This window comes from Bufo bufo, chromosome 5 (genome assembly GCF_905171765.1).
Source record: "Bufo bufo chromosome 5, aBufBuf1.1, whole genome shotgun sequence".
NCBI classification, from domain to species: domain Eukaryota; kingdom Metazoa; phylum Chordata; class Amphibia; order Anura; family Bufonidae; genus Bufo; species Bufo bufo.
The window spans coordinates 374,336,457-374,364,138 of NC_053393.1; the positions used below are offsets into that span (position 1 = coordinate 374,336,457).

Below are 27,682 nucleotides of genomic sequence, written 5' to 3' on the forward strand. Positions count from 1 at the left end.
GCAGAACAAATAGGAAAGAACAGAGTAGATCTGCCAGTAGAAACCTAGAAGATGAATAGTATTTGAATACCAAATAAGGAATACTACTAGAAAAGTCTGTAATATATTTTGCTTAAATTACTTGTTTTCGGCATCCCTCACATTAAGATATATTGTGTACTTCCGTAAAAATATAAGTAAAGCATATAATAGTGAAAGCACTAATTTAGGAAGTAAAACCAGACTCTTTTGGGGAACTAAAATTGCCGTTGCTTGTAGCATATTTGCAATGTTCACACCCTGTACATACTGTATCTGGCCAGATTTGGACTAAATTAGCTTTGTAAAAGGTGTCTCATCCAGCAGGCTAAAACGGAATTGCTGCTAGAGAAGACAGTCAGCACCTTTGCAGAATGAAGAATGTTGCCATCGTTCTCACTATCTCATGGTTGCTACGGCCAGGAGAAATGAAAGAGTGGCCTACTCACACAATCTGCAAGACAAAGGACTTTGAAGCATATTATAAAAGTTGTGGTGAGTTCACTGAAAACCGATTGCTTGTTTGCTAAAGATCACTGCATAGTCCTGACTGTTTTAATAACTTTCATGTCATGCTGAGGATTGGAACTTATAACACAAGCAATACCTGCTTTTACCAAGGACATACAATGACGGAGCGCTGCCTGCCAGCTCAGCAGGAGCTACATATTTTTCAGATGAGGCAGTCACAGCTCAGAGCTATGATAATTCAACGTGACACAAACATATCTTTTATATTGTATACACTAATAAACTAATTGTACAGTTAATACAACTATATGCTGAATGTTACGTATGCTACAGGGTTTTTAAAGGGGGATCTCCATGCATGCTGGCACACACAGGGCAGACTGCAAACTGTCTGTCATCCCATTTTTCACTATGTTCAGGAATTTGCAAATGATTAATAAATCTGGTTAATATCTAATGTAGCTGGTGGTCTGGGATGGTGCAGAGGAAAATGTGAGAGCTCTATTGTCATGGCTCCAAACTCCATTTCCTATCACACAGTCATATATTGTAGCAACATGATAAAAGTCTGGTCAAATAAAGGTGTAGTATGGGGCACTTCCAACACAAAGGCTCATTTGTTTTAACTCAATAATATATGAATTTTTCTGTTCATTTCAGCAGCACTGTACAATTGAAAATTAAATATTGTCTTCTGCAGCAGTCAGCACAGAGAAGTAAAACTTCTGTATAGATAGGTAGTCCATTGTTAGTTTACTGCTGCTGTGTGGGTAGATGTTATCTGTTAGTAAAATAGTAGTTTGGTATAAGTCGGATAACAGAATGATGGCTCTATTTTTCTCTTGATAGGCCTACCTAAAGATGTCCACAGAAGGGCAATGAACTTTGTAATGTATGATGCTCCAATTGAGTCACTCACCCCTCTTCCCTCTCTGAGGAGTAATAAAAGTAAAAGAAGTACATTACAAAATGACAGTGACCTTTATAAATAATTATTTTAAAGGATGTTGATGTAAACCAGAAAAAAACATTTAGGTCTCTGTTTTTCTTTAAAAATGTAAGAGAATGACAAAAGTCTGTACTTTGGATGCATTCCATACTTAGAAAGACTTCTATATCAAAGGTAACAAGAGATATAAATAAGAATGTTTAAAGACCTTCATTCTTCTCCCGGGGGAACATTTCATGAGTCGAAGTTTAATGTAATTGAATGCTTAAAAGTTTATTTGCAATGACATTTCAGGGTGAAGCTTTACTGCTATGTGAAGTAGTTATGATTCTGGGTTAATTTATAGTACTATTAATATAGGTAGTTAAACAAAACATGCAATGCAACAGCTGACTGCAAACCAAATAAAGTACAAAAAATTGCATCATAATTGCAAATTCTATACTAATAATTTAGAGATGCTTGGCAAATCGTTTTGTACAAAATTATTTGAGCCCGTCTGCCGCACGTCAAGGCTGCTTTCTGTGGATATAATGGAGGCCATTTTGGCACCAAAAATGACAGAAATTCAGGCGGATCCAGCATGCATGTGGAACCTGCACTTTCTGAATTATATGATAGCCGTCATGGCACATAACAGGTAAAATTTAGTGTTAGGAACCCGTCTAACTAGAGATCGCCTTGACGTGCGGCAGACGGGCTCAAATAATTTTGTACAAAATGATTTGCCAAGCATCTCTAACTTATTAGTACAGCATTTCCAATTATGATGCAATTTTTTGTACTTTATTTGGTTTGCAGTGAGCTGTTGCATTGCATGTTTTGTTTAACAGTCTTGTTCTCAGCCATAGCAACGTGCCCCTGCGCTTTGGGATGTGCTGACTGACCCCCTTTTTCTTTGCAGCTTGTGCTGGAGGTGTGGCTGCCTCCTTAGTTGTGCACTCCTGACCAGCTCGTTTGCCCCATTGGCTGATTTTAATTAGTGTTAGTATATAGCTTGGCCTGCTCCCCCTCACTCACTGAAGCCATCTGGCACCAGGAGAGAGATAGTGTGTGGACTCTCATTGCAGTCCTTGGTGACCTTTTGGCGCCAGGGGTGGTGTGGAGTGGGCCTCGGCATGCATGCTGGTAACTGCTTTCTGTGGATATAATGGAGGCCATTTTGGCACCAAAAATGACAGAAATTCAGGCGGATCCAGCATGCATGTGGAACCTGCACTTTCTGAATTATATGATAGCCGTCATGGCACATAACAGGTAAAATTTAGTGTTAGGAACCCGTCTAACTAGAGATCGCCTTGACGTGCGGCAGACGGGCTCAAATAATTTTGTACAAAACGATTTGCCAAGCATCTCTAACTTATTAGTACAGCATTTCCAATTATGATGCAATTTTTTGTACTTTATTTGGTTTGCAGTGAGCTGTTGCATTGCATGTTTTGTTTAACAGTCTTGTTCTCAGCCATAGCAACGTGCCCCTGCGCTTTGGGATGTGCTGACCGACCCCCTTTTTCTTATTAAGATAGGTAGTTTACAAGCAAGTTAACCCAACATAATAGGAAATAATCTGGGTATAGCTTTTATCATTGGTAAAATGGGAAGTGTTATTGTATAATTGGGGCAGATGCTTTCCTTCTGCTGTCAGTTTTTTTGCTGTCACAGCAGCGTCATATGCCATTGGACACAGCTGTTTGCAAGATAATTCACAGCCACATTAATGCTATATTGCATGGATACAATATTCTTATAAGAAGATTGTATGGATACAATATTCTTATAAGAAGATACTATACTTCTGCAAGTTTTTTCACAAACCTTTTTTCACAGAATTCTTCACAGAAATATTTAAGTAGAACTATTTTTTCACAGGACATATATATATATTTTTTTTCACAGGACATTTGTTCACTTTATTACAATTATTCTTTATTACTATTGTATATGCACAGACTTGTTTGAAGCATATCGTTATCCTGCAACATATCTTATGTGATAGCTATTTGCACTCAGATTATCGATCCTAGTGCACATGTTTTTATGATATATTGTGTTTTATATTATTTTATGGGATTTTACTATTATTAAACAATCTACTATAGACATACCAGTTGGTGAGTGCCTGTTTTTATCTTTTTCTTATTTGAAATAAGCTTTAGCAGTGTTTCATGCAGGCTTGGGGAAACAAAGAGTTAACATAGGAAACCACTGTAAAAAAAATATCTGTAAGGTACAGCCACATGGTCAGCTTTCCTAATGCAGCTTTGGAAGCCAAAATCAGGAGTGGATCATAAAAGGAGAGAAAGTATAAAGGACAGATATGACTTTTTTTTTTATTCACTTCTAGTTTTGGCTTCCAAAACTACATCAGGAAAGCCGACCAGGTGGCTGCACCCTAAAAGAGGACCTTTCACCAAAAAACATGTATAGAAACAGTTACATTACCTAACAGTGCGACCCCCAGTGATGTATTTCCGATTATAATTTTTTCAGAGGACCCCCCCTTTCGTCCATTGTGGTCTCCGGTAGTTCTGGCGTCTCTTATGCTAATGAGGTGATTTGGTTTGAGTAGGCGGTGACTAGAATTTGTTTAGGGCGCGGTTTTCTTCTCCCTGGCTAAGAGCGCATCCAATCACAGCGCCGCGCTCTTTGCCAGAGAGAAGGAGCTAAAGTTCTTGCGAGATTCTTGCTTTTACACATCCCAAGGCGTGTGCACCATCTTGGAGTCCCCGGCGGAGAGGATTGCAGCTGCGGCATAGGCGGCAGCAGCATCCTGTCAGTAAGTTTTCATACTTACTGACAGGATGCTGCTGCCGCTGCGATCCTCTCCGCCGGGGACTCCAAGAACTTGGTCTCCTTCTCCCTGGCTAAGAGCGCGGCGCTCTGATTGGATGCGCTCTTAGCTCAGGGAGAAGAAAACCGCACCCTTTACAAATTCTAGTCACCGCCTACTCTAACCAAATCATAAAGTGGGCGGCGCAGGCACGTGACGTAGTGACTCATGCTGCCAGCGCCCGTCCTCCCGACCTGCCTCCTCCCTCCTCTCTGCTACCGAGCGCTTGTAAGTAATACAGGCGCTGATTACCCTGAATTTGTATATATTAACAATGCCTACAATTATAGATAAGATTATATACAGTGAGCGGGGCCCGTGTAGTAGAATACAGTCACTGCACAGGCCCCGCTGTCACTATAAAAGCAGATGCCCCCAGCCCCTCCTCCCTCTCAGCTGATACACCCGCCGCGCGGCATCACGGCGTATCATTGAAAATTTGGGGAAATGCTGCATTCGTCCCATAAGACGCACTGCTATTTTTCCCCCATTTTTTTTTGGGGGGGGGGGGGGGGGTGCGTCTTATAGGGCGAAAAATACAGGATTTTTTTTTATTTATTTCACTTTAGCACAATAATAGCAGTTTTGAAGCAAAAAATAATTATATTTTAGTGTCTTCATTGTCTGGGAGTGATAGCTTTTCTATTTTTTGACCGATTCTCTTAGGTAGGGTCTAATTTTTTGTGGGATGAGGTGACGGTTTGATTGTTACTATTTTGGGGGGGCATACGCCTTTTTGATCACTTGCTGTTGCAATTTTTGTGATGCAATGTGACAAAAATTGCTTTTTTTACACAGTTTTTATATTTATTTTTTTACGGTGTTCACCTGAGGGGTTAGGTCATGTGATATTTTTATAGAGCTGGTTGTTACGGACATGGCGATACCTAATATGTATTTTTTTTTTTATGCATTTCACTTTAGCACAATAATGTTTTAGTGTCTCCATGTTCTGAGAGCTATATTTTAATTTTTTTTGGGCAATTATCTTAGGTAGGGGCTCATTTTTTGTGGTGGCAGATGAGGTGGCAGTTTTATTCATACCATTTTGTGGGACATACACCTTTTTGATCGCTTGGTGTTGCACTTTTTGTGATGTAAGGTGACAAAAATGGCTTTTTTTTTACACCGTTTTTATTTTTACTTTTTTATGGTTTTTATCGTACAGGGTGGATCATGTGATATATTTATAAAGCCGGTCATTACGGACGTGTGGAGGGGGTTCTGTTTTTTATTATAAAATAAGGGGAAAGGGGCGTTTTTTTTTCTTTTTTTACTTTATTAATTTTATTACTTTATTAATTTTAGTAAAAACACTTTTTTAAACTTTTTTTCTTTACTTTATTTCTGATGTTCACTTTTGGGGGTCTGAACCCCTCTGCAATGCATTACAATACATCTGCGATCCTCTCCGCCGGGGACTCCAAGATGGTGCACACGCCTTGGGATGTGTAAAAGCAAGAATCTCGCAAGAACTTGAGCTCCTTCTCTCTGGCAAAGAGCGCGGCGCTGTGATTGGATGCGCTCTTAGCCAGGGAGAAGAAAACCACACCCTAAACAAATTCTAGTCACCGCCTACTCAAACCAAATCGCCTTATTAGCATATGAGACGCCAGAACTACCGGAGACCACAGTGGATGAAAGGGGGGGGGGGGGTCCTCTGAAAAAATAATAATCGGAAATACATCACTGGGGGGCCGCACTGTTAGTTAATGTAACTGTTTCTATACATGTTTTTGGGTGAAAGGTCCTCTTTAAAATTCAGAAATAATGAGAAGACACTCCACCTACTATTTTAGGGGCAGAGAGGCAAACTGAGCACTTCTGATTCTGGTAGAATGTATTAAAACCATTGAACCAACGGTTGATTTGACTAAATCAGCCCCTACTTGAATTTTAAGAAATTTGTTCATGTCTACCCATTACCCCTGTGATAAACCAAGCATGTTCGACAAAGAGGTCAATGAAGCATTGGCAGCTATAGTTCAGCTCTTTCCATAACTCATGATTGCAGCCCTCTCTACATTTACTTCCTTGGTAACTGCACCTATTGGGTACGCTAAAGAAAATATACCACTTTAACTGAACCCTAAACTGAAGATAATATGCATCAATTTTATTTCAGGTAATAATCAGAAATTGCCACCTGACCATTCAAAATACAGTACACACCTACTCAGATGATCCAGCTTCACTTATTAACTCCCAACAGTAACATCAAAATTGGGAAAACCCTCCTAAAATGTCCTTTTTTATTGTGGATTTTGATTTATGAGTAAAAGGGGATTGATAACAAGCACAGAAGTCCATATTACCCTGACCCTTGGTACAAGTATAGGTGAAACAGGGAGAGGGGAACTTTTTTTCTTTTCTCTTCCAGCCAGTCAGCCTGAGCGCTTAAAATACCCTTCATATATAGTGCTGGGTAGCACCTGCTAATATGAGCCTGGTCTTGTTTGAAAGCTGACAATTTAATGCATGGAGAAATACAGCTATTAGAAATCAAGCCGGTAGTGAGCCTAAGATAGTCTTCAGTGGCCCCCCACTTCTGCAACCACACATCTCCCGAACAGTGTTCATTCAAAGCAGTATTGTCTGTTTTTACCTGCATGAACATTGACTGTGATGATCTGTGCGAGAAGGGGGCGATTCAAGGGGTTTTCTTGTAGTTAGATACTGATGACTAATCATAAAGATGAGTCATGAATTTCTGTTTGTGAGAGTCTGGTGCCTTTCAGGGCCCCAAACTAGCTGATTCAGCCACCTGCCAATGTTGGAAACCATGCAGTGGATGGAGGCAGAAGCACAAAGTTCTGTGCACTGAGTAGTGGCTGTGCCATTACAAGTGAATGGGAGCTGAGCTGCAGTATGCTAGCACCAGAAATGACACAGTGGAGAGAGCCTTCTGTCCATTATATAGTTTCCATGCCAGTGGCTGTGTGTCTGATCCCTACAGATCTAATATTGTTGACATATCCTGAGTGTAGACCATCAATATCTACATCCCAATATCTGAGTGTAAACAATCATTATTGTGCCCTTCTAATCAGACTAAGTGTGGTAGATTGATAACTCTGCAAAATATGACTGGTGTCCATGAATATACCTCATGCTCTAAATATCTACTATAGGGGCATTAATAGGTGGGGGAAAGGGATGCATCCAGCTTTACTTCATCAGCCAGAAAGTAACACACCTTGGTGTGGCAGTTGTGTGATCCTTGGAAAAATTTTCTTTCTCCATTCTGGTAATGTTACAGTATCTTGAGTGGCCCTGTATAGATTGACACCTCTCACTGGAGAGAGAAACAAAATAAACTTGAACTGGTGCTTGCTCTTCATACTCTGGTATGTATTACTTTGCTGTAACCATATATCCTGCTCAGAAGCCTACATGCACAAAAAACCCACAAGAACTATGGGGGTCATTTATTAACCGATATACACCAGGTCTTAAAAAGGGGGCCATGGCATGGACAGAGAAGGGGGTGGGCCGGCAGACCTGTCTCATTTATTATTTTCTATTTTCTATTTCTGTTTTATGCGTAGAAAATGTTCTAAATCTATACCAGCAAGGAGGCTGGCATAGATTTAGACCAGCGGTGGATATGCCGAACCACCTCCCTATATTTCTTATAAAAGGGGCAGATAGCAGCACTATCTGCAACTTCGTCCCGCTCACACCAGTTCTAAAATTGTGGACGTGACGTGGGAGGGGACAGGCCGGTAGGCCCGTCTTATTCACCATTTTCTACGCCTGTCCCCTTTGGGTCCCCTTTGACTGTTGTTCTGATATACTGCATAGTTGTGCTGTTATTAATCTAGCTATTACACTTTATAATTGCAGATCCTTTGCAGGATATAGGAGTCAGCTTTAATCCTTGTTCCAGAGTTCTCACAAAACATATAACAGCTAAAATTGGAGTGATTTTAAGTAAGTAATCATTGTATATTATTATATTATTCAGAGTTATGAAAACAGATAAAACCATGTATATCATGGAGCATTGAGCTTAAAATGTGCCATAGCTAATGTACTGTACAGTGTAGGTTTAAAGGGGTATATCAGGATTTTGTTATTGTTGGCCTATCCTGAGGATAGGCCAGCAATATCTGATTGGTGGATGTGCAGGGTGTTGGATCAACCGTTTCAATATACATAACTTTGGCTCCAGAAGTTTGTGCTATTACTGAAGTCAATGGGAACAGCACTGCAGTAACCAGCTTCATCCACACAAGTGTATTTCTGACACTGACTTCTGGTGTCAGAGCTATACTGAAACATAGAGGGTGTAGGATGTCAGACCCCTGCTGATAAGATATGAATGGCCTATCCTGAGGATTGGCCATCAATGACCACATCCTGAAAAACCCCTTTAGAGGGCATCTATCATTAGATTTGTTACTATAAAACTGGCTGACCTGTTACATGTGCACTTGGAAGCTGAAGACATCTGTGTTGGTCCCATGTTCATATGTGCCCACATTGCTGAGAAAAATGTTGTTTTAACCCCATTCAACCCCGGGCCTGTTTTCACCTTCCTGCCCAGGCCGTAAACTGCTGTACGGGCACACGGCAGGGCACAGTAGGAAAGGAACGCCATATGGTTTTTGGAAGGCAGATTTAGCTGAACTGGTTTTTAGATGTCATGTCCCATTTGAAGCCCCCGTAATGCACCCCTACAGTAGAAACTCAAAAAATTCACCACATTTTGGAAACTACAGGATAATTTGACAGTTTTATTGGTAATATTTTGGGGTACATATGATTTTTAATTGCTCAATATTAAGTTTTTTGTGAGGCAAGGTAACCAAAAATGGATGTTTTTGCACCGTTTTTTTATTGTTTATTTTTAACAACATTCATCTGACAGGTTAGATCATAAGCTGTTTTTATAGAGCAGGTTGTTACGGACGCAATTATATCAAATATGTCTACTTTCTATGATGTTTGTTTCCGTTTTACATAATAAAGCATTTTTGAAAACAAAACTTAGGTTTTTGTATCTCCAGTTTCTGAACGCCCTATTTTATTTTTATTTTTGCCGATCGTCTTGTGCAGGGGCTCGTTTTTTGCAGGAAGAGTTGACTTTTTATTGGTACCATTTTTGGGTACATATGATTTTTTGATCATTCATTATTACACTTTATGATGCAAGGTGACCCAAAAATTGTTTTTTATTTATTTATTTTTACAGCGTTTACTTGAGGGATTAGGTCATGTGACTTTTTTATAGAGCAGATCGTTACGGACGTGGAAGTACCTAATATGTCTTTTTCGTATTTATTTAAGTTTTACACAATAATAGCATTTTTGAAACCGAAATTATGATATTTTAGTGTATCCATAGTCTGAGAGCCATAGCTTTTTTATTTTTTGACCAATTGTCTTAGGTAAGGACTCATTTTTTGCGGGATGAGGTGACGGTTTGATTGGTACTATTTTGGGGGGTATATGCCTTTTTGATCACTTGGTGTTGCAATTTTTGTGATGTAATGTGACAAAAATTGCTTTTTTTTACCCTTTTTTTTTTTTTTACGGTGTTCATCTGAGGGGTTAGGTCATGTGATATTTTCATAGAGCTGGTTGGTGCGGACGTGGCGATACCTAATATGTACAGTATTTTTCGCCCTATAAGACGCACCTGCCCATAACACGCACCTAGGTTTTTGAGGAGGAAAATAAGAAAAAAAATATTTAGAACCAAAAGGTGTGCTTTTGGTGGGTTTTGAACTAATGGTGGTCTGTGGATGAAACTATTATGGGGGATCTGTTAAGGACACTGTTACGGGGGATCTGTGGGTGAAACTGTTGTGGGGGATCTGTGGGTGACACTGTTATGGGGGATCTGTGGGTGACACTGTTGTGGGGGATCTGTGGGTGACACTGTTATGGGGGATCTGTGGGTGACACCATTATGGGGGATCTGTGGGTGACACTGTTATGGGGGATCTGTGGGTGACACTGTTATGGGGATCTCTGGGTGGCTCTTATTGGGGTCTCTGGATGGCACTGTTATGGGGATCTGTGGATGAAACTGTCATGGGGGGGATCTGTGGATGACACATATATAGCATCTTATGCTATGTGTCATCCACAGATCCCCTCCATAACAGTGTCCCTGTAGTGTGAATGACCCCCAATACAGGGGGTGGGGGTCGCATCTGGTTTTATAATGACAGCGGGGCCCGTGCAGTGACTGTATTCTACTACACGGGCCCCGCTCACTGTATATACCGTAATCTTATCTATAATTGTAGGCATTGTTAATATATACAAATTCAGGGCAATCAGTGCCTGTATTACTTACAAGCGCTCAGTAGCAGAGAGGAGGGAGGAGGCAAGCCAGAAGGAGGGGCGCTGGCAGCGTGAGTCACTACGTCATGCACCGACGCCGCCTGCTTCATTCATAAAGTGGGCGGCGCAGGCACGTGACGTAGTGACTCATGCTGCCAGCGCCCGTCCTCCCGACCTGCCTCCTCCCTCCTCTCTGCTACCGAGCGCTTGTAAGTAATACAGGCGCTGATTACCCTGAATTTGTATATATTAACAATGCCTACAATTATAGATAAGATTATATACAGTGAGCGGGGCCCGTGTAGTAGAATACAGTCACTGCACGGGCACCGCTGTCATTATAAAAGCAGATGCCGGCCCCCTCCTCCCTCTCAGCTGATACACCCGCCGCGCGGCATCACGGCGTATCATTGAAAATTTGGAAAAATGCTGCATTCGCCCCATAAGACGCACTGCTATTTTTCCCCCATTTTTGGAGGGGAAAAAGTGCGTCTTATGGGGCGAAAAATTTGGGATTTTTTATTTATTTATTTCACTTTAGCACAATAATAGCAGTTTCGAAGCAAAAAATAATCATATTTTGGTGTCTTCATTGTCTGGGAGTGATAGCTTTTCTATTTTTCGACTCGATTCTCTTAGGTAGGGTCTAATTTTTTGTGGGATGAGGTGATGGTTTGATTGGTACTATTTTGGGGGGCATACGCCTTTTTGATCACTTGCTTTTTTTTTACACAGTTTTTATATTTATTTTTTTATGGTGTTCACCTGAGGGGTTAGGTCATGTGATATTTTTATAGAGCTGGTTGTTACGGACGTGGCGATACCTAATATGTATATATTTTTTTTTATGCATTTCACTTTAGCACAATAATGTTTTAGTGTCTCCATGTTCTGAGAGCTATATATTTTTTTTTTTTGGGCAATTATCTTAGGTAGGGGCTCATTTTTTGGGTTGGCAGATGAGGTGGCAGTTTTATTTATACCATTTTGTGGGACATACACCTTTTTGATCGCTTAGTGTTGCACTTTTTGTTATGTCAGGTGACAAAAATGGCTTTTTTTTACACCATTTTTATTTTTACTTTTTTATGGTTTTTATTGGACAGGGTGGATCATGTGATATATTTATAAAGCCGGTCATTACGGACGTGTGAAGGGGGTTCTGTTTTTTATTATAAAATAAGGGGAAAGGGGCGTTTTATTACTTTATTAATTTTAGTAGAAACACTTTTTTTACTTTTTCTTCTTTACTTTATTTCTGATGTTCACTTTTGGGGGTCTGAACCCCTCTGCAATGCATTACAATACATCTGTATTGTAATGCATTGTCTGTTCTTGTACTACAGTGAGTAGTAAACTAACAGGTTGCCTAAGAGACCCAGCCTGAGGCTGGATCTCCTCAGCACCCGTAGAAGGCAGGTCCCGATGCTGTGCAAGGAATTGGGCAGCCTCTGCACTGCATCGGGCTGCCTTCTGACACATTGAGTCCCCGCAACAGCAGCGTGGGGACTCGCTGCGCTCCCTCACCCGACACAAACCCCTTCTATGTCGTGGTCCGCGCTGCGATAGCGCCGCCCCCTGTCATTGTACCCCTCAGATGCCGCGTTCATACATGATTGCGGCATCTGAGTGTAAAAACTGTGTGAAATTAACATTAAAAAAATAATTAAATCAAACTTACTGCCTCCATTTGCTCGCAACGGGTCGGCCACAGCCAACTTGCTTGAAGATCTGGAGCGAAATCTCGCTCAGCGTGAGATAACGTCATCACGCCGGCCGGCGTGGTGACGTCATACGTCACCAGGCATGGGATTTCGGCCGAGATCTTCTATCAAGATGGAGACTGGCAGCCCGTCGCGAGCAAATGGAGGAGGTAAGTATGATTTTTTTCCTTTTTTTATACTATTTGAGGTTAAATCGATTCGTTAACAGAAAGCACGAGGAAATTTGGCTTCGAGTCGAATCAAATTTATCCTGAAATTCGTATCGAATTCCACTTCATGGGATTCAATTCGCTCATCTCTACTTAAAATACAGTTTGTTATGGATGCAGCGTATCTAGGGTTGCCATCTTTCCAACAAAAAAATGCTGGCCAATTTTACGTTGGTAAATACAGCATGTGGCTTTAGGCCACAGCTTTATGTGGGATTTTGTTTGACACCAGTGCTTTAATAATTCTTTGAGGTTTGTGGCATTCTAATTTTTTTTATTTTGTTCCATTTTTAAAATAATATACAGTAAAAAATTATGCAAAGGTATGAAATGTGAACAGATGTTATAGACTGAGCTCTTATTGAGAAGCAAATAACCACAAAGGCAGGAAATATATCCTATACCTATTTCAGTACTGCCTTCCAGTGCCATGCAGATCCCAGCTCACATTGGTTTGCCATATGGCTTGTTTTGAAAAGCTGAATGAATACTAGTTGTTTACGGTGACAGTGATTGAAAATATTTTTTATGTCAGTTAAAAGTTCACAGATGTATAAGAAAGAAACATATTAGACATTCTCCCTAGTGATAATCTTTATCACTATTAGGCCTCTTGCACACGATCCTTTGAATTTTGCGGTCTGCGAAAAACGGACATAGAAGGGTTTAATCCGCCGGCATCGCTGTAAACAGCGTAAACAGCGATGCCGGTGGATACAGCAGGGGCCCGGCTACCAGGGACTGCCGTATCCTTGGAGTGATCGCGCGTGCACCACTTCGGTACCCGCCTGATCACCATGACGTACTATTACGTCAAATTGCGGGAACGCAGTGGTTACGTAGTAGAACATCATGTGTCGGGAAGTGGTTAATATATGCAATTAACATCTAGGAGTCTCTACTTTGACTGACAGGGTCAGGCAATGAAAACATCATCAAGAATGGCCTAGTCAATCAAAGTGGAGAGGGCATGGCAGTTGCAGAGAAAGCAGAGCCTCTAGGTGTAACGGCAATGCTCGTAGAGACTGATGTCCTTTAAGCCAGCTGCATAAGGGAACAGTAGCAAAAGTTTTTTTTTTTTTTAAATACAATATTCAATACACTTTGTGTATAAAAGAGAACCTGAAGAGATCAGAGGTACCTTGCCTCTATTGCCCCTGTGATAAAGTAAGTGATCATGTGATTCCTGGGCTGCTGATAGAACCTTCTGGATATACAGGTCCTTCTCAAAAAATTAGCATATTGTGATAAAGTTCATTATTTTCTGTAATGTACTGATAAACATTAGACTTTCATATATTTTAGATTCATTACACACAACTGAAGTAGTTCAAGCCTTTTCTTGTTTTAATATTGATGATTTTGGCATACAGCTCATGAAAACCCAAAATTCCTATCTCAAAAAATTAGCATATTTCATCCGACCAATAAAAGAAAAGTGTTTTTAATACAAAAAAAAGTCAACCTTCCAATAATTAAGTTCAGTTATGCACTCAATACTTGGTCGGGAATCCTTTTGCAGAAATGACTGCTTCAATGCGGCGTGGCATGGAGGCAATCAGCCTGTGGCACTGCTGAGGTGTTATGGAGGCCCAGGATGCTTCGATAGCGGCCTTAAGCTCATCCAGAGTGTTGGGTCCTGCGTCTCTCAACTTTCTCTTCCCAATATCCCACAGATTCTCTATGGGGTTCAGGTCAGGAGAGTTGGCAGGCCAATTGAGCACAGTAATACCATGGTCAGTAAACCATTTACCAGTGGTTTTGGCACTGTGAGCAGGTGCCAGGTCATGCTGAAAAATGAAATCTTCATCTCCATAAAGCTTTTCAGCAGATGGAAGCATGAAGTGCTCCAAAATCTCCTGATAGCTAGCTGCATTGACCCTGCCCTTGATAAAACACAGTGGACCAACACCAGCAGCTGACATGGCACCCCAGACCATCACTGACTGTGGGTACTTGACACTGGACTTCAGGCATTTTGGCATTTCCTTCTCCACAGTCTTCCTCCAGACTCTGGCACCTTGATTTCCGAATGACATGCAAAATTTGCTTTCATCCGAAAAAAGCTTCTCTGTAGCCCAGGTCAGGCGCTTCTGCCGCTGTTTCTGGTTCAAAAGTGGCTTGACCTGGGGAATGCGGAACCTGTAGCCCATTTCCTGAACACGCCTGTACACGGTGGCTCTGGATGTTTCTACTGGAGACTCAGTCCACTGCTTCCGCAGGTCCCCCAAGGTCTGGAATCGGTCCTTCTCCACAATCTTCCTCAGGGTCCGGTCACCTCTTCTCGTTGTGCAGCGTTTTCTGCCACACTTTTTCCTTCCTACAGACTTCCCACTGAGGTGCCTTGATACAGCACTCTGGGAACAGCCTATTCGTTCAGAAATTTCTTTCTGTGTCTTACCCTCTTGCTTGAGGGTGTCAATGATGGCCTTCTGGACAGCAGTCAGGTCGGCAGTCTTACCCATGATTGTGGTTTTGAGTAATGAACCAGGCTGGGAGTTTTTAAAAGCCTCAGGAATCTTTTGCAGGTGTTTAGAGTTAATTAGTTGACTCAGATGATTAGGTTAATAGCTCGTTTAGAGAACCTTTTCATGATATGCAAATTTTTTGAGATAGGAATTTTGGGTTTTCATGAGCTGTATGCCAAAATCATCAATATTAAAACAAGAAAACTACTTGAACTACTTCAGTTGTGTGTAATGAATCTAAAATATATGAAAGTCTAATGTTTATCAGTACATTACAGAAAATAATGAACTTTATCACAATATGCTAATTTTTTTTAGAAGGACCTGTATGTAGCTAGACCCAGCACAGCCCTATTAGCAACAGATGCCATTGTAAGTATCATGTGTCTCTGTATAAAATTATATATATACACAGTATAATTTTATTTTCTTTTTAAGGACAAGATATCAATTTGCTTCATATGAGTTCACAGTTTTTTTACAATGGAGCTTACCTATTTCATGAGGACAAATATTTATGTGGCTATACAGCCCCAAAGTTTTCGTTCTGTGGAAAGAAAAAAGGAGGTGAAATATATTACATACCTACTTACATAAGAACCCCTATCCCAACAAGTCAGTTTATCCATGAAAACGATTTAACCATTAGTATGAAACTTATTATTGAAAATGTATGATTTGCTAATTACTTCTTGTTCTTTGACATGCAAAAGTTTGGGCACCCCTGGTCAAAATTACTGTTACTGTGAACAATTAAAGGGAACCTGTCACCAGGATTTTGTGCATAGAGCTGGGGACATGGGCTGCTAGATGGCCGCTAGCACATCTGCAATACCCAGTCCCCATAGCTCTCTGTGCTTTTATTGTGTTAAAAAAACGTTTTGATCCATATGCAAATGAACCTGATATGTGTCCTGTGTCCAGATATGAGTCCAGCGGAAAGGAGCCCAGCACCGCCCCGCGTCCTCCGAATCTCCTCCTTGCTGGCTGACGTCACAGAGCTGGAGTGCCAAAATCTTGTGATGCGCGAGCTAGCGCATGCGCAGTGTCGGCATCATGTTCATTCCCTGTGCTGGCATCAGCACAGGGAACGAACTACGCATGTGCTAGCTCGCGCATCGCGAGATTTCGGCGCTCCAGCTCTGTGACGTCAGCACCTTGTCTTCATAATCACAGGTTTTAAGCTCAGCAAGAGCGATGGGTGTTTCATCTGGGTGTTTTCGGACAACGCTCTCACAACTGAGGTAACAGATTCTTCATCTCTTGAGCTGTGATAACATGGTCATCTTCACAACATTCCTCTTCTCCATTGTCATGCTCTGTTGACTTGTCGGATATGTGTGGGCTGGCATGAGGAAATTCAATTACACGTGGTCACAGGTGTTGAATTCCTCCGAGATCCATGCCTCATTCCTTTTAAAAAATGTGAGGTAGTGCACACTGTCGTGACCTAGGCGAGTGCACTTATCGGTCACGATCCCCCCTGCTGCGCTGAACGTCCTTTCAGACAGGACACCTCAACGAGGGGCAAGCCAACAGTTCCATGGCAAATTGTGCCAGCTCTGGCCACAGGTCAAGCCTGCACACCCAGTAGTCAAGGGGTTCCTCGCTTCTCAGAGCGTCCACATCGGCCGTTATCCCGATGTAGTCGGACCACCTGTCTGTCTAGGCATTCCCTGAGGCTGGATCCGGAGGGAGGCTGTCGATGGGTTGGCTGCAAGAATGATCTAATATCCGAAGTGACCAGTACATCTTCAAACCGCCTTCTTTTTGCAGGTGCGTAGGACACCTGTTTCGCTGTCGGTGGAAATTTCACTGCCAGGGCCCGCAACAGCAGAATGCAGCATCTCTCGTAGCAAGGCCTGGAAATGCTGCATTCTGATAGCCATCTGTGATGTTGGTAACATGTTTGCCATTTTGTGTTTGTACCGGGGGTTTAAGTACGTTGCCACCCAGTACAGGTCCTTGACCTTTATGCTTTTTATACGGGGATCCCTCTTCAAACACTGGAGCATAAAAGCCCCCATTTGCACTTAATTGGAAGCGGTGGAGCGCCTCGGCTCCTGCTCATCGCCCAGGAGAATGTCGTCCTCGATCTCCTTCCCCCAGCCACAGATAACACCAGGGATCCCCGAAAAGTTTAAAGCCTGCTTTTCTTGCTCCTCCTCCTCCTGCTCTTCCCCCCAGCCACCATCCTCCTCTGACTCCTCTTTAGATTCCTGCTGACTTGTCTCAGATGGAGAGCCCCCCCTGGGAATTCATTCAGCATTGCAACTTCCTCATTTTCCAGCTCCTGCTCCTCGACAGCTTGATCAATGACACGACGCAATGCACACTCCAGAAAGAAGGCGCAAGGTACGATGTCACTGATGGCGCCCTGGCTGCGACTGACCAGTTGGGTGATCTCATCAAATGGCCACAGAAGTCTGCATGCGTCGTGCATGAGCAGCCACTGGCGCGGTAAAAAGAAACCAAGCTCCCCAGAACCTGTCCTGCCGCAGAGTTCGTACAGGTAGTTGTTAACGGCACGTTTCTGCTGGAGCAGCCTATCAAGCTTATTCAAGGTTGAGTTCCAACGCGTCAGGCAGTCACAAATCAGACGTCTGACGGGCAAGTGGTGTCGCCGCTGAACGTCAGCAAGGCAAGCCATGGCCATGTAAGATCTTCTAAAATGGCCAGAGATTTTCTTGGCCTGCCGCAAGACGTCCTGGACCCTAGGGAATTTGGCAACGAATCGCTGCACGACTTAGTTCAGGATGTATGCCATGCATGGCACCTGTCATTTTGCCCTGTTTCAGCACGCTCACCAGATTGGCAGCGTTGTCGCACACCACCATACCCAACTGTCAAATTGAATGGGGATAGACACTGATCGGCCTGTGACCACAGAGCTGAAAGCAGTGCAGGACCGGTGTGGCCCTTGGCTTCCAGGCACAACAGCCGCAGCACATCATGGCAATGTCTCACCTGGCACGTCGAATAGGTTCTGGGGAGCTTGGGGGGTGCAGCGGAAGAGGCGGTAGCAGTGGAAAAGGAGGAGTCAGCAGAGGAGGAGACGGAGGATGGAGTAGGAGAAGGAGAAGAAGAGGCAGACCTGGGTTACATCCTTGATGGCCATCAGAAGGTTCACGCAGTGGGCAGTAAAAGTTATGTACCTTCCCTGCCCGTGTTTGCTAGACCACGTGTCTGTGGTCAGATGTATCTTGGCACCGACACTGTGTGGCAGAGATATATTAACTTGCCGCTGATCGTGGACATATAGTTCAGGGATGCCCTTCTGGGATAAATATTTCCTTCTGGGGACCTTCCATTGCGGTCTGCCAATGACCAAAAATTTTCAAAAGTCTTCCGAGTCCACCAATTTATATTCCAGCAGTCAGCCGTTGGGCAATAGGATTAACCGGCGTCATGATTTTTTTACACTCGAACATTTGGGCCACGGAAGCCTGTCTTGTGCCAGATGAACGCAACAATGGCACGGTGGAAGGTGGAGTGAAGAACAAATGGGAGGAGAGAGAAGGAGAAGAGGCAGCAGGTGGAGCGCCAGGAGTGTGGCTTTTTGGGTTCTGACGGCGTTGCTCCCACTGGGCTCGGTGATGGGAGGCCAGGTGACTTATGAATTGACAGCACAGGCTGTAGATGGCAAACTATTGTCAACAGATGACACGTTAAAAAAAAGTCCACACTGCGGAGCCATATGCCTGCATCCTGGGAGCGCAAGATGTGACCGTGCATGGTGGATGGCTCGCTCCAGATACATTTGCAGTCTGCTTTTTGCCTCATGTGCACTGCGAGTTCTGCCTGCTTCTCCTCCTTCTCCTCCCTATCTGCTGCTCCGTCTCTCCCTCTGAACTCCCCTCCTCTTCCTCTCTTGTGGGCACCCACTTGACGTCCATCGACACATCATCATCGTCACCCTCACCACCACTGACATTATAGATCTAGGAGTAGGCAGCAACAGTGGGGATCACCCTCCTTGGGCTGATCTGGGTACTGTCGTCAGACCGTTGGGTGGCGGCCATTGCTACCTCCTCGTCCGATGCCAAGAATGGCTGCGCATCGGTATGGTCTGGGAATAGATGGGAAAATAATTCCTCTGACTCTAGTGGGGGGGCTATGGTGGTGGTGGTGTCTTTGGGGGTGCACACAGCAGAGAGTGAGGAGGGTGCAGATACAGAGGATGAGGAGAGTGCAGAAGCGGAAGGCTGAGTGAGCCACTCAACCAACTCTGGTGCGTCCTTTGACATAATTGCACGCACCTTCTCCAATTTCCAACTTAGGCTCCGGCCTGGTGCACCTGCCCGACCCCTACCACCACTGCAGATTGGCCTGCCTCTTCCTCTGCCTGTCATTTTCAAAATGATCCTGTGCCAAAGTCCCTAGAGAAGAGCAGTATTTGTGGAAGCTGATATATGGAAGGCCTCAATCAGTTGTTAGTTGAAGCTGGTATATTGCCCTCAAGCAGTAATTTTGTGGATGCAGGTATATGGAAAACCTCTATCACTATTTTGTGGAAGCTGATATATGGCAGACCTCAATCAGTTTTTAGTTGAAGCTGGTATATCACCCTCAAGCAGTAATTTTGTGGACGCAGGTATATGGAAAACCTCTATCACTATTTTGTGGAAGCTGATATATGGCGGGCCTCAATCAGTTGTTAGTTGAAGCTGGTATATGACCTCAAGCAGTAATTTTGTGGATGCAGGTATATGGAAAGCCTCAATCACTATTTTGTGGAAGCTGATAGATCGCTGCCCTTAATCAGTATTTTCTGGAAGCATACAAATGCACTAAAATATACTTTTGATGTTAGAAAGTATATTTTAAGTATATCACACCCCTCTGTGTATCACACCTATCGATAGCACAACGTTCCCAGTCCTTAAAAGGACTTTTGTGGCCCTATTAGCTAGTGCTTGGTGTCCCTAAGTTCCTAACAGCCTGTCCCTGCTCGAAAATGCAACCTCTCCCTACACTGGCAAAACACATAATGTAAAATGGCTGCAAGATGGGGTTCTGTTATAGGGTTGGGGGTGTGTCCTTGTGCTGAACCGTCTCAATTGGCTGTCCTGTCCCACCTGACGGATGTGTCATGGGTCAAATTTCGGCGCAATGCAAAAGAATATGGCACGCACGGACATCGCCATATGTTCGCATATTCAGCGAATCGCGAACAAGCAAAGTTCGCCGCAAAACTACCGCTGGGCGAACCGCAAAGCCATCTCTATTCATGCACGACAGAGGGCCACAAAGGTCTCCAAGCAGAATTAAGGACACAAACAATTAGCCTCACACAGTCCAAGATGTTATACCTTTTTTTCCAAAACTCTTTCAATGTCAAGTTTTTGTCCGGCTCAGTCGCTTCAAATCATTTCGCAAACATCTTCTTGGTGTACAGTTTCTTGAAGTTTGAGATGACCTGTTGATCCATAGGTTGAAGAATGAGGAGTGGTGTTTGGAGGTAGGAATTTAATTGTGATGAAATTAAATTAGGCCTCCAATGATTCTGCCAGTGCTGGGTCATGACCAGGAGTGTTGTCTAACAGCAGCAGTGCTTTTAGCAGCAGTCTGTTTTTCTCCAGGTATGATTTCACTGAAGCAAAAGACTTCTGTTGCCCATTCATTAAACACATTTCTGGTCACCCAGGCCTTCCTATTGCAGTGCATTAATGACTTTTGTCTGTTTGAAAACTCTAGGGGTATCAGAATGATAAACCAACATTGGTTTTAGCTTAATTCCCCTGATGCATTAGCACTCAGCAGGAGGTTTAGTCAGTCTTTCATAGGCTTATGTCCAGGAAGACTAGCTTCTTCTCTAGTGATGTATGTTCGCTTGGGCATTTTCTTCCAGAATAAGCCAGTTTCATCACAATTGAAAACTTGCTGTGGAAGGTAGCCTTCATCATCCATAAGATGCTGAAATTCCAGCTTAAAAAAATCAGCTGCTTCGCGGTTTGAGCTAGCTGCCACTCCATATCGTATCACACTCTTTACTTCAAATCTTTGCTTGAAACGTTCAAACCAACCTTTGCTGGCTCTAAACTCTTCAGAACGACTTGTACCAGCGGCATAACCACTTGACTCTGCCTTTCCTTTCAGTTCTTCAAAAATGCATTTTGTACTTTCACAGATAAAGTTTCCTGGAACAGTGTCCCCTCTCATTTGCTTTTCCTTAATCCATAAATACAGCAAACTCTCAATCTCAACAATAAGATCTCTGCCTTTGTGCACTGTGGTTGATTTGTCAGTCTCTGTAATGCTGTTAAGTGTGTCTCTCTTCTTCACAATTGTAGAAATGGTTGAGAAACCATACTGTTGCACTAACTCACTTATCTTCATGCCATTGTCATGTTTTTTTTATAATTTCCTGTTTTGTTTTTATAGGAATTAAATTTTTTGCCTGTTTGGGAGGCATAATGTCCCTTCACACCTTAGGTGCTCTATAGAAAAAAAAACAGCAGCTTCCGTGTCACTCTCCACACGATGATGCTCAAGACGCAGTCCTACATTATGAAATGCATACACCGATTGGCTGAACTCCAGCCTATCTGCGTGTGCCTCTGATTGCCACAAAATGCACGTGATGCCTGGAGACACGCAATTGGTAACCTTAAGCTGAAACACCGATTGGCTGACTATTACAGCCAATCAGCATGTACAAGTGTTCTCTATTGTTGCGCACCGTTTTCCGGAGGCGTTCAAGCGCTGCTGCTCAGTCACATTACTGCCCTAAGGTATCGTATGTTGAGTCTGTATTCAACGTACGATGGCCTAGGAGAGGCAATTATAAGTTGAAACCATTGCATGTCGAGTACATCGTAAGTCGAGGGATCACTGAACTGGCTTTGTTTTAAAGCTTTGATTGCTTTCAAACAAGACCAGGCCCATATCTCTAGCTGCTTCAGAGCCTAAAATAAGAGGGTATCTGTGATCTCAGCCAGTCAGGAGGAGGAGAAAAAGTATCTTCTCTCATGACTTCAGGGGGAAGGTAACAAGGATTTCTGTGCATGTTACTCCCTCTCCTTCATCAATCAGAAAGCATACTTGTTTTGTGATTGTCACTTATGCAGGTCTTTTTTTTTTATCCAGGAAAGGAGTGAGAAGATAAATTCTTACCCATCTATTTACTTCTCTCTACCAAATTAGGCTATGTACTGATGCCATGACCCACATGTACCAGCATCCAGATCATGGCATCAAAAAAGTTGTACCAAACACACACAAACATCAATTAAGTTCCCATTTTACACTGTCCTCCTGTCCATATTCTATCTTCACCACACAATATGCAGAGTGCTTCTCTAGCAATACTCTAGAGATACTTGATGCTACAGTAATAGCGGAATTCAACAAAACAAACACAGATTATTTTGTAAAAACAAGTCTTTTTATCTTACTTAACATAGCCGTATGAGGGCTTGTGTTTTGGGGGAGTTGTACTTTCTAATGGCATCATTTTAATTTTCCATACCATGTTTGGGGAAGCTGTAAAAAGTTATTAATGGGTGGAACTGCAAAAAAATGCAATTTGCCATTGTTATATACATTTCATTTTTATGGTGTTCTCTGTGCAATAAAAATGACACAGTACTTTTATTCTGTGGGTCAGTACAATTACAGGAATATCAAATGTATATAGTTTTTGTTATGTTTTAACATAAAAAAAAACAATCTTTGGAAAAAATGGTTTTGCATCACCATATTATACTCATAACTTTTTATATTTCCATCTACCGAGCTATGTGAGGGCTTAGTTTTTGTGGAGCGACCAGCTGTTTTTATTGATATCATTTAGTGGAATACTAGTGAAACTGACATATTACAAGAGCTGACAGGTCCTATTTTAAGCAAGCACACACTTGCTTTCCTAGTCACATGAAAAACAATACAACTAGATAATCAAGTGTGTCTTTAGCTTTACAGGTTTAGAAGTAACACTGCAAAAATTAGGAGCCTCATTAGGAGCCTCAACAGCAGGCGAATGGAGCAGCGCATAGAAAATATAGTAAGCGCTGTAACATGACTTCAGTATGCCTTACACAGCCAGCTAGTTATATGATCATGTCAGGACCGGTGAAAGGTCCTCTGTAACTGTTCTGCCCGAGCTGAGCTTGGGCAGACGTGGCAAGGGGAGGGCTGCTTTAGATGCTGATATCTCCTCAATGGTAGCAGCTAGAAGCCTGCAATTTGTCTTGTTTTAAAGCTTGCATTCCAGCTCATACAAGACCAAAGCAGGAGATATCAGTTAGAAATCGATTTTACTTTTATTTTCAGCTAGAATGCCAACTTTCAAACAATACAAAGCCCATATCTCTTGTACCAAACCAGAGATATGAGCAGATAAAGTAGCCACTCCCTCCCTGTCAGTCTGGAGGAGAATGAGGGAGCAGTTGACAGGCTGCAGGAGGAGAGACAAAAATAGTAAAAAAATATATAGAAATATGCCAATATCATGACTACAGACCCACTTAATAAAATGATGCTATTTTTACCACACAGTGAACCCCGTAAAACAATTCCACAAAATAATGTAAAAATTGCTGTTTTTTTTTATCTTCCCCCCCCCCAAAAAATGGAGGTTAATAGCCTTAGAGTTCCATTTTGATCAGTTATAATAAAAGTCTATGGCCAAGGATAACAAATCCATCTGGTTTCCCTTATGCAGGAAAGAAAACAAAGTCCTGCATAAAGGAAACCAAACGGATCCGTTATGCTTGGCCATAGACTTCGATTATGATCGATCAAAACGGAAAGCCTCTTAAAGGCTTAAAATCCATAACGGAATTCCCTCCAAACCCGAACCTGTAAAGTTCGGGTTCGCTGATCCCTAATTGTGAACTATCAGTTAGAGCTATATCATATTTGATTACTATGTCTTTTTCCTTGCAGAGATATTTACATGTTTCTGGTGGCTTTTTTGTGAAAATGATAACAAGAAGTGTAGCCATATCAATTGCATCCAGTGTAAATGACCAAAATGTTGAACACTAAAATTTTGCTTTTTGTTAACAAAAATGTATCCTGCATACTAAAAAGTTTGAACAATTAAGAAATGAAAGTCTAAAGAAGACTTGTTACATTGTAACAGAGTTATAAAGCTACATGGTGTTCACCAACTCCCGATTAATTAACATAAATGAGTTGCATTCATTATCTGAACTAACTGAACTTTCTTTTTAGAATTTGTGCTTTACAATCATTTTGTAAGTTTTGGATTTTCAACACTACCCAAAGTAAGAATCTTTTTGTTCCGTTACGTATGTTCTGATAATTATTATTTATAGTATCATTATTGGTTTATGCCTTTCTACGTCCAGGATTTTATGCAGATTCATTTCTAAATATATTTATTAAGGAGTTGTAACAGCATTATTCTCATACATAGCTACAAATATACAACATAAGTAATAAAATTCTGGTTGCCACAAGCAACCACTAGAGGGAGCTTAGGAGTTTATTCTATTTTTTTTTATTTTATTGCCTGATCTATTCTTAACAGCATTTAGAAAAAAATTGCTTTATGGCAGCCCCATGGTCCATAGACATAATGGCCTAGAGGGAACCTCATTGACTTCTATGGGAGAGTTTTCTAAACATGCTCTGTGACCTTTGCAGAGGTCATTGTACAAGGAAAGAATAGATAAGCACTGACAATTACCTATGGTGATTGGTGGATCCTGTCTTATCTATCATTCTAATCCTGCCTGTAATGATATCATCTCTGTGTATATATACGTAGTAACTGCATAGAGCAAGAAGTGGTGTCTATGATTATTCTTTGTGGTCAGTGTGAAAATGGCAAGATTTTATGTTTTTTTGTTTAAGTATTAAGTATTGATACAAAAAATTTAAAATAACATCAAAAATGCTTTAAAAATATTTTAAACTTAACAATGTGATTTAAAGAATAGGTAATTTTCTGATGTCAATTTTTTTTTAAATGTCTCCCACTTTGTTGGTACTGGAAAATAAATTTTAGTCCAGTATGGATGTACCATCACACTGTGTTTGCCTGTGTGTGTGTGTATAGTATACCTACAGCATACATCTCCAATGGGCGCTACTGTATAAACTTACAGTGGTATCCATCACGCTTCTATTGAAAAAAATTACTGTGCAGTATATGTTTTACTGGTTGGCAAAAGCACAGCAGATTGTGCTATTTCATACTGCACAAAAAAGGTATATTGATGAATAACAGCCTCCACTGGGTAATGGGAGTCTATAGATTTTAGGTTTAGGTTTTACATTTGCGGAATAAGCTTTCCAAATGAATATAACAAGCTGAAAACCATCAAAAACTGCACCAAAATTATACAGGGTACATCCAACTCAAATAAAAGTCAATATAATAAAGTACTTAAAAATTTACAGGTCCAATTAGATCTATGATATAGAGTGGTTTCCAGAAAGTTTGTGAACCTTACTGATTTTTCTTTATTTCTGCATAAATTTAACCTAAAACTACATCAGATTTTCACATAGGCCCTAAAAGCAGATAAAGATAACCAAATCAAACCAATGAGTCAAAAATATTAGACTTGGTCACTGACTTATTGAGGAAAATGATCTATTATCACATGTCTGTGAGTGGCAAACGCATGTGAACATTTAGGATTAGCAGATATTTTGAAGGTAAAATTAAAGTCAAGTTTTTTCAATCAATGGGATGACAATCAGTTGTGATTGGGTGACCTGTTTTAGTTAAAGAACAGGGATCTATTAAAGTCTGATGTTCACAACACATGTTTATGGAAGTGCACGAACAAAGGAGATTTCTGAGGACCTCAGGAAAAAAGAGTTGTTGATGCTCATTAGGATTGAAAAGTTTATAAAACCATCTCTAAAGAGTTTTGACTTTGCCAATTCACAGTCAGACAGATTGTTTGCAAATGCCAGAAATTCTGTGTCATTATTAATGGTCGACCCACAAAGATCTTGCCAAGAGCAAATAGTCTGCAAGGTCACAAAGGAACCCAAGGTAACGTCTAAGCAACTAAAGGTCTTTTTCATATTAGCTAATGTTAATGTTCATGAGTCCACCATCAGGAGGACACTAAACAACAATGTTGTGCATGGCATGATTGAGAGGATATAGCTGCTGCTCTCCAAAAAGAACATTGCTACCAGTCTTCCCTTTGGACAAGCCAGAATGCTATTGGAAAAGTAGTGGGATTTTTAGTTTTGGCATTTTTGTTTTTTACTCCCTGCCTTCCCAGAGCCTTAACTTTTTAGTTTTTCTGTTTACGTAGCTGTATTAGGGCTTTGTGGGACAAGTTGCACTTTCCAGTGGTACCATTTAATAATGCATATGATATAGTGGGAAACGGGAAAAAAATCCAAATGGGGTAAAATAAAAATAAAAAAAATGCAATTCCGCCATAGTTTCTTGGATTTTGTTTTCACAACATTCCCTATGTGAAAAAATTGACCTGTTCCCTTCATTCTCCAGGTCAGTACGATTATAGCAATATCACTTTTGTATAGTTTTTCTTGTGTTTTAATACCTATAATTTTATATTTACGTCTGTGGTGCAATCTGTAGTTTTCAGTAATACCCTTTTGGGTATGTATGCTCTTTTGATTATTTTTTACATTTATGTTAAGTCCCCTTAGAGGACTTGAACATGCAATCGTTAGATCGCTTGTCCCATAGACTGCAATTAATTACCATTGCAGCCTATGGGACATTCAGTATGTTTCTATGGACTGATTACCAGAAACGTTCAGTTGCAGGTATTGCTGCACAAGGGGATGACACCAGATACTAAAAGTAAAGGTTCACATACTTTTGCCACTTACAGAAAGGTGATATTGGTTCATTTTTCTCAATAAATAGACGACCAACTGTAATAGTTTTAACTCATTTGTTTGAGTTGGTTATCTTTATCTACTTTTAAGGCGTGTAAAAAATCTGATTTAGTTTTATGTCAAATTTATGTAGAAATATAGAAAATTATGATTCACAAACTTTCAAGCACAACGGTAAATGTTACAGCAGGTGCTCATAGTTCCGCATTTAACTACAAGTTCACTCACAGCAGGAAAAAAGATTGAACCTGATTGGGATTTAACTGTTCATTTTCTCTTCTTTTGCAGGGAGAATATTTTATAATGTTGGAGCTTCTGAATGAACATGCTTATAAAGTTGCTTGTGCAAACTTCACTCTCTACAGTCATTCTCCAGTTTAATGATAGTTTTATCACGTAGTCGGGATGGTGTCACACTACGCCGCTTTTTTAGCAGTGTGCTTTGCAGCATTTTCATTGCATTTTTGCAATGCGTCTACATTTTAGATGTTGGGCAGCAGTAGCATATAAAACACCAAACAAACATTGTGGGTTTCTTTGTGTTATGTTTTATGATAGTTTTCTAGTGTTTTTGCCCCTTGGTGTGTTTTTAAAAAGCATTATTTTCTGGGTACGGCATTTTTGATGCATTTTTCTATAAACTTCTCTAAAAATAAATGTTTGAAAAAAACACCACAAGAACGTGTGACTAAGAAAACATTCAAAAGAAAAGCTTGCCACTTTATAAAAATGAGGAAAAAACATAGGGGCACATTTATTAAGACCGGCGTTTTAGATGCCGGTCTAAATAAACCCCTATGCTGGCGGTGGATCCGCCGAAGTTATGAAGACGTCTCTTCATAACTTCGGCTGATCCTCCGCCAGTTCTAAATGTAAGATGGCTTCCTAGCCTGAAATAGGCGTAG

General features: G+C 41.4%; 2 protein-coding genes across 3 annotated transcripts; one reads left to right on the forward strand and one right to left on the reverse strand.

The window, feature by feature from the left end:
• Nucleotides 1–242: 242 nt before the first annotated feature.
• LY86 (lymphocyte antigen 86) lies at nt 243–27,300 on the forward strand. 2 transcript variants are annotated; one of them, XM_040432318.1, is made up of 5 exons: nt 243–513; nt 8,115–8,201; nt 15,405–15,533; nt 24,147–24,199; nt 27,066–27,300. In XM_040432318.1, exons 1-5 carry the CDS (start codon nt 393–395, stop codon nt 27,156–27,158), a joined length of 483 nt encoding a protein of 160 aa, XP_040288252.1. In that variant the 5' UTR covers nt 243–392; the 3' UTR covers nt 27,159–27,300. The 2 variants fall into 2 exon arrangements, with proteins under 2 accessions (XP_040288252.1, XP_040288253.1); XM_040432319.1 differs by lacking the exon at nt 15,405–15,533.
• LOC121001310 (tigger transposable element-derived protein 1-like) lies at nt 20,344–21,450 on the reverse strand. Its single transcript, XM_040432317.1, has 2 exons — nt 21,423–21,450; nt 20,344–21,388 (listed from the first exon to the last, which is right to left on the reverse strand). Exon 2 carries the CDS (start codon nt 21,303–21,305, stop codon nt 20,739–20,741), a length of 567 nt encoding a protein of 188 aa, XP_040288251.1. The 5' UTR covers nt 21,306–21,388; nt 21,423–21,450; the 3' UTR covers nt 20,344–20,738.
• Nucleotides 27,301–27,682: the final 382 nt, after the last annotated feature.

What these genes read in the sequence shown, in the direction of transcription:
- LY86 (XM_040432318.1), top strand. Translation starts at nt 393, where the DNA reads ATGAAGAATGTTGCCATCGTTCTCACTATCTCATGGTTGCTACGGCCA. An exon ending in AGCATATTATAAAAGTTGTG is followed by an intron (nt 514 to 8,114) that starts GTGAGTTCACTG and finishes TTATAATTGCAG; the next exon opens with ATCCTTTGCAGGATATAGGA. An exon ending in GATTTTCAACACTACCCAAA is followed by an intron (nt 24,200 to 27,065) that starts GTAAGAATCTTT and finishes CTTCTTTTGCAG; the next exon opens with GGAGAATATTTTATAATGTT.
- LOC121001310 (XM_040432317.1), bottom strand. Translation starts at nt 21,305, where the DNA reads ATGAAGATAAGTGAGTTAGTGCAACAGTATGGTTTCTCAACCATTTCT.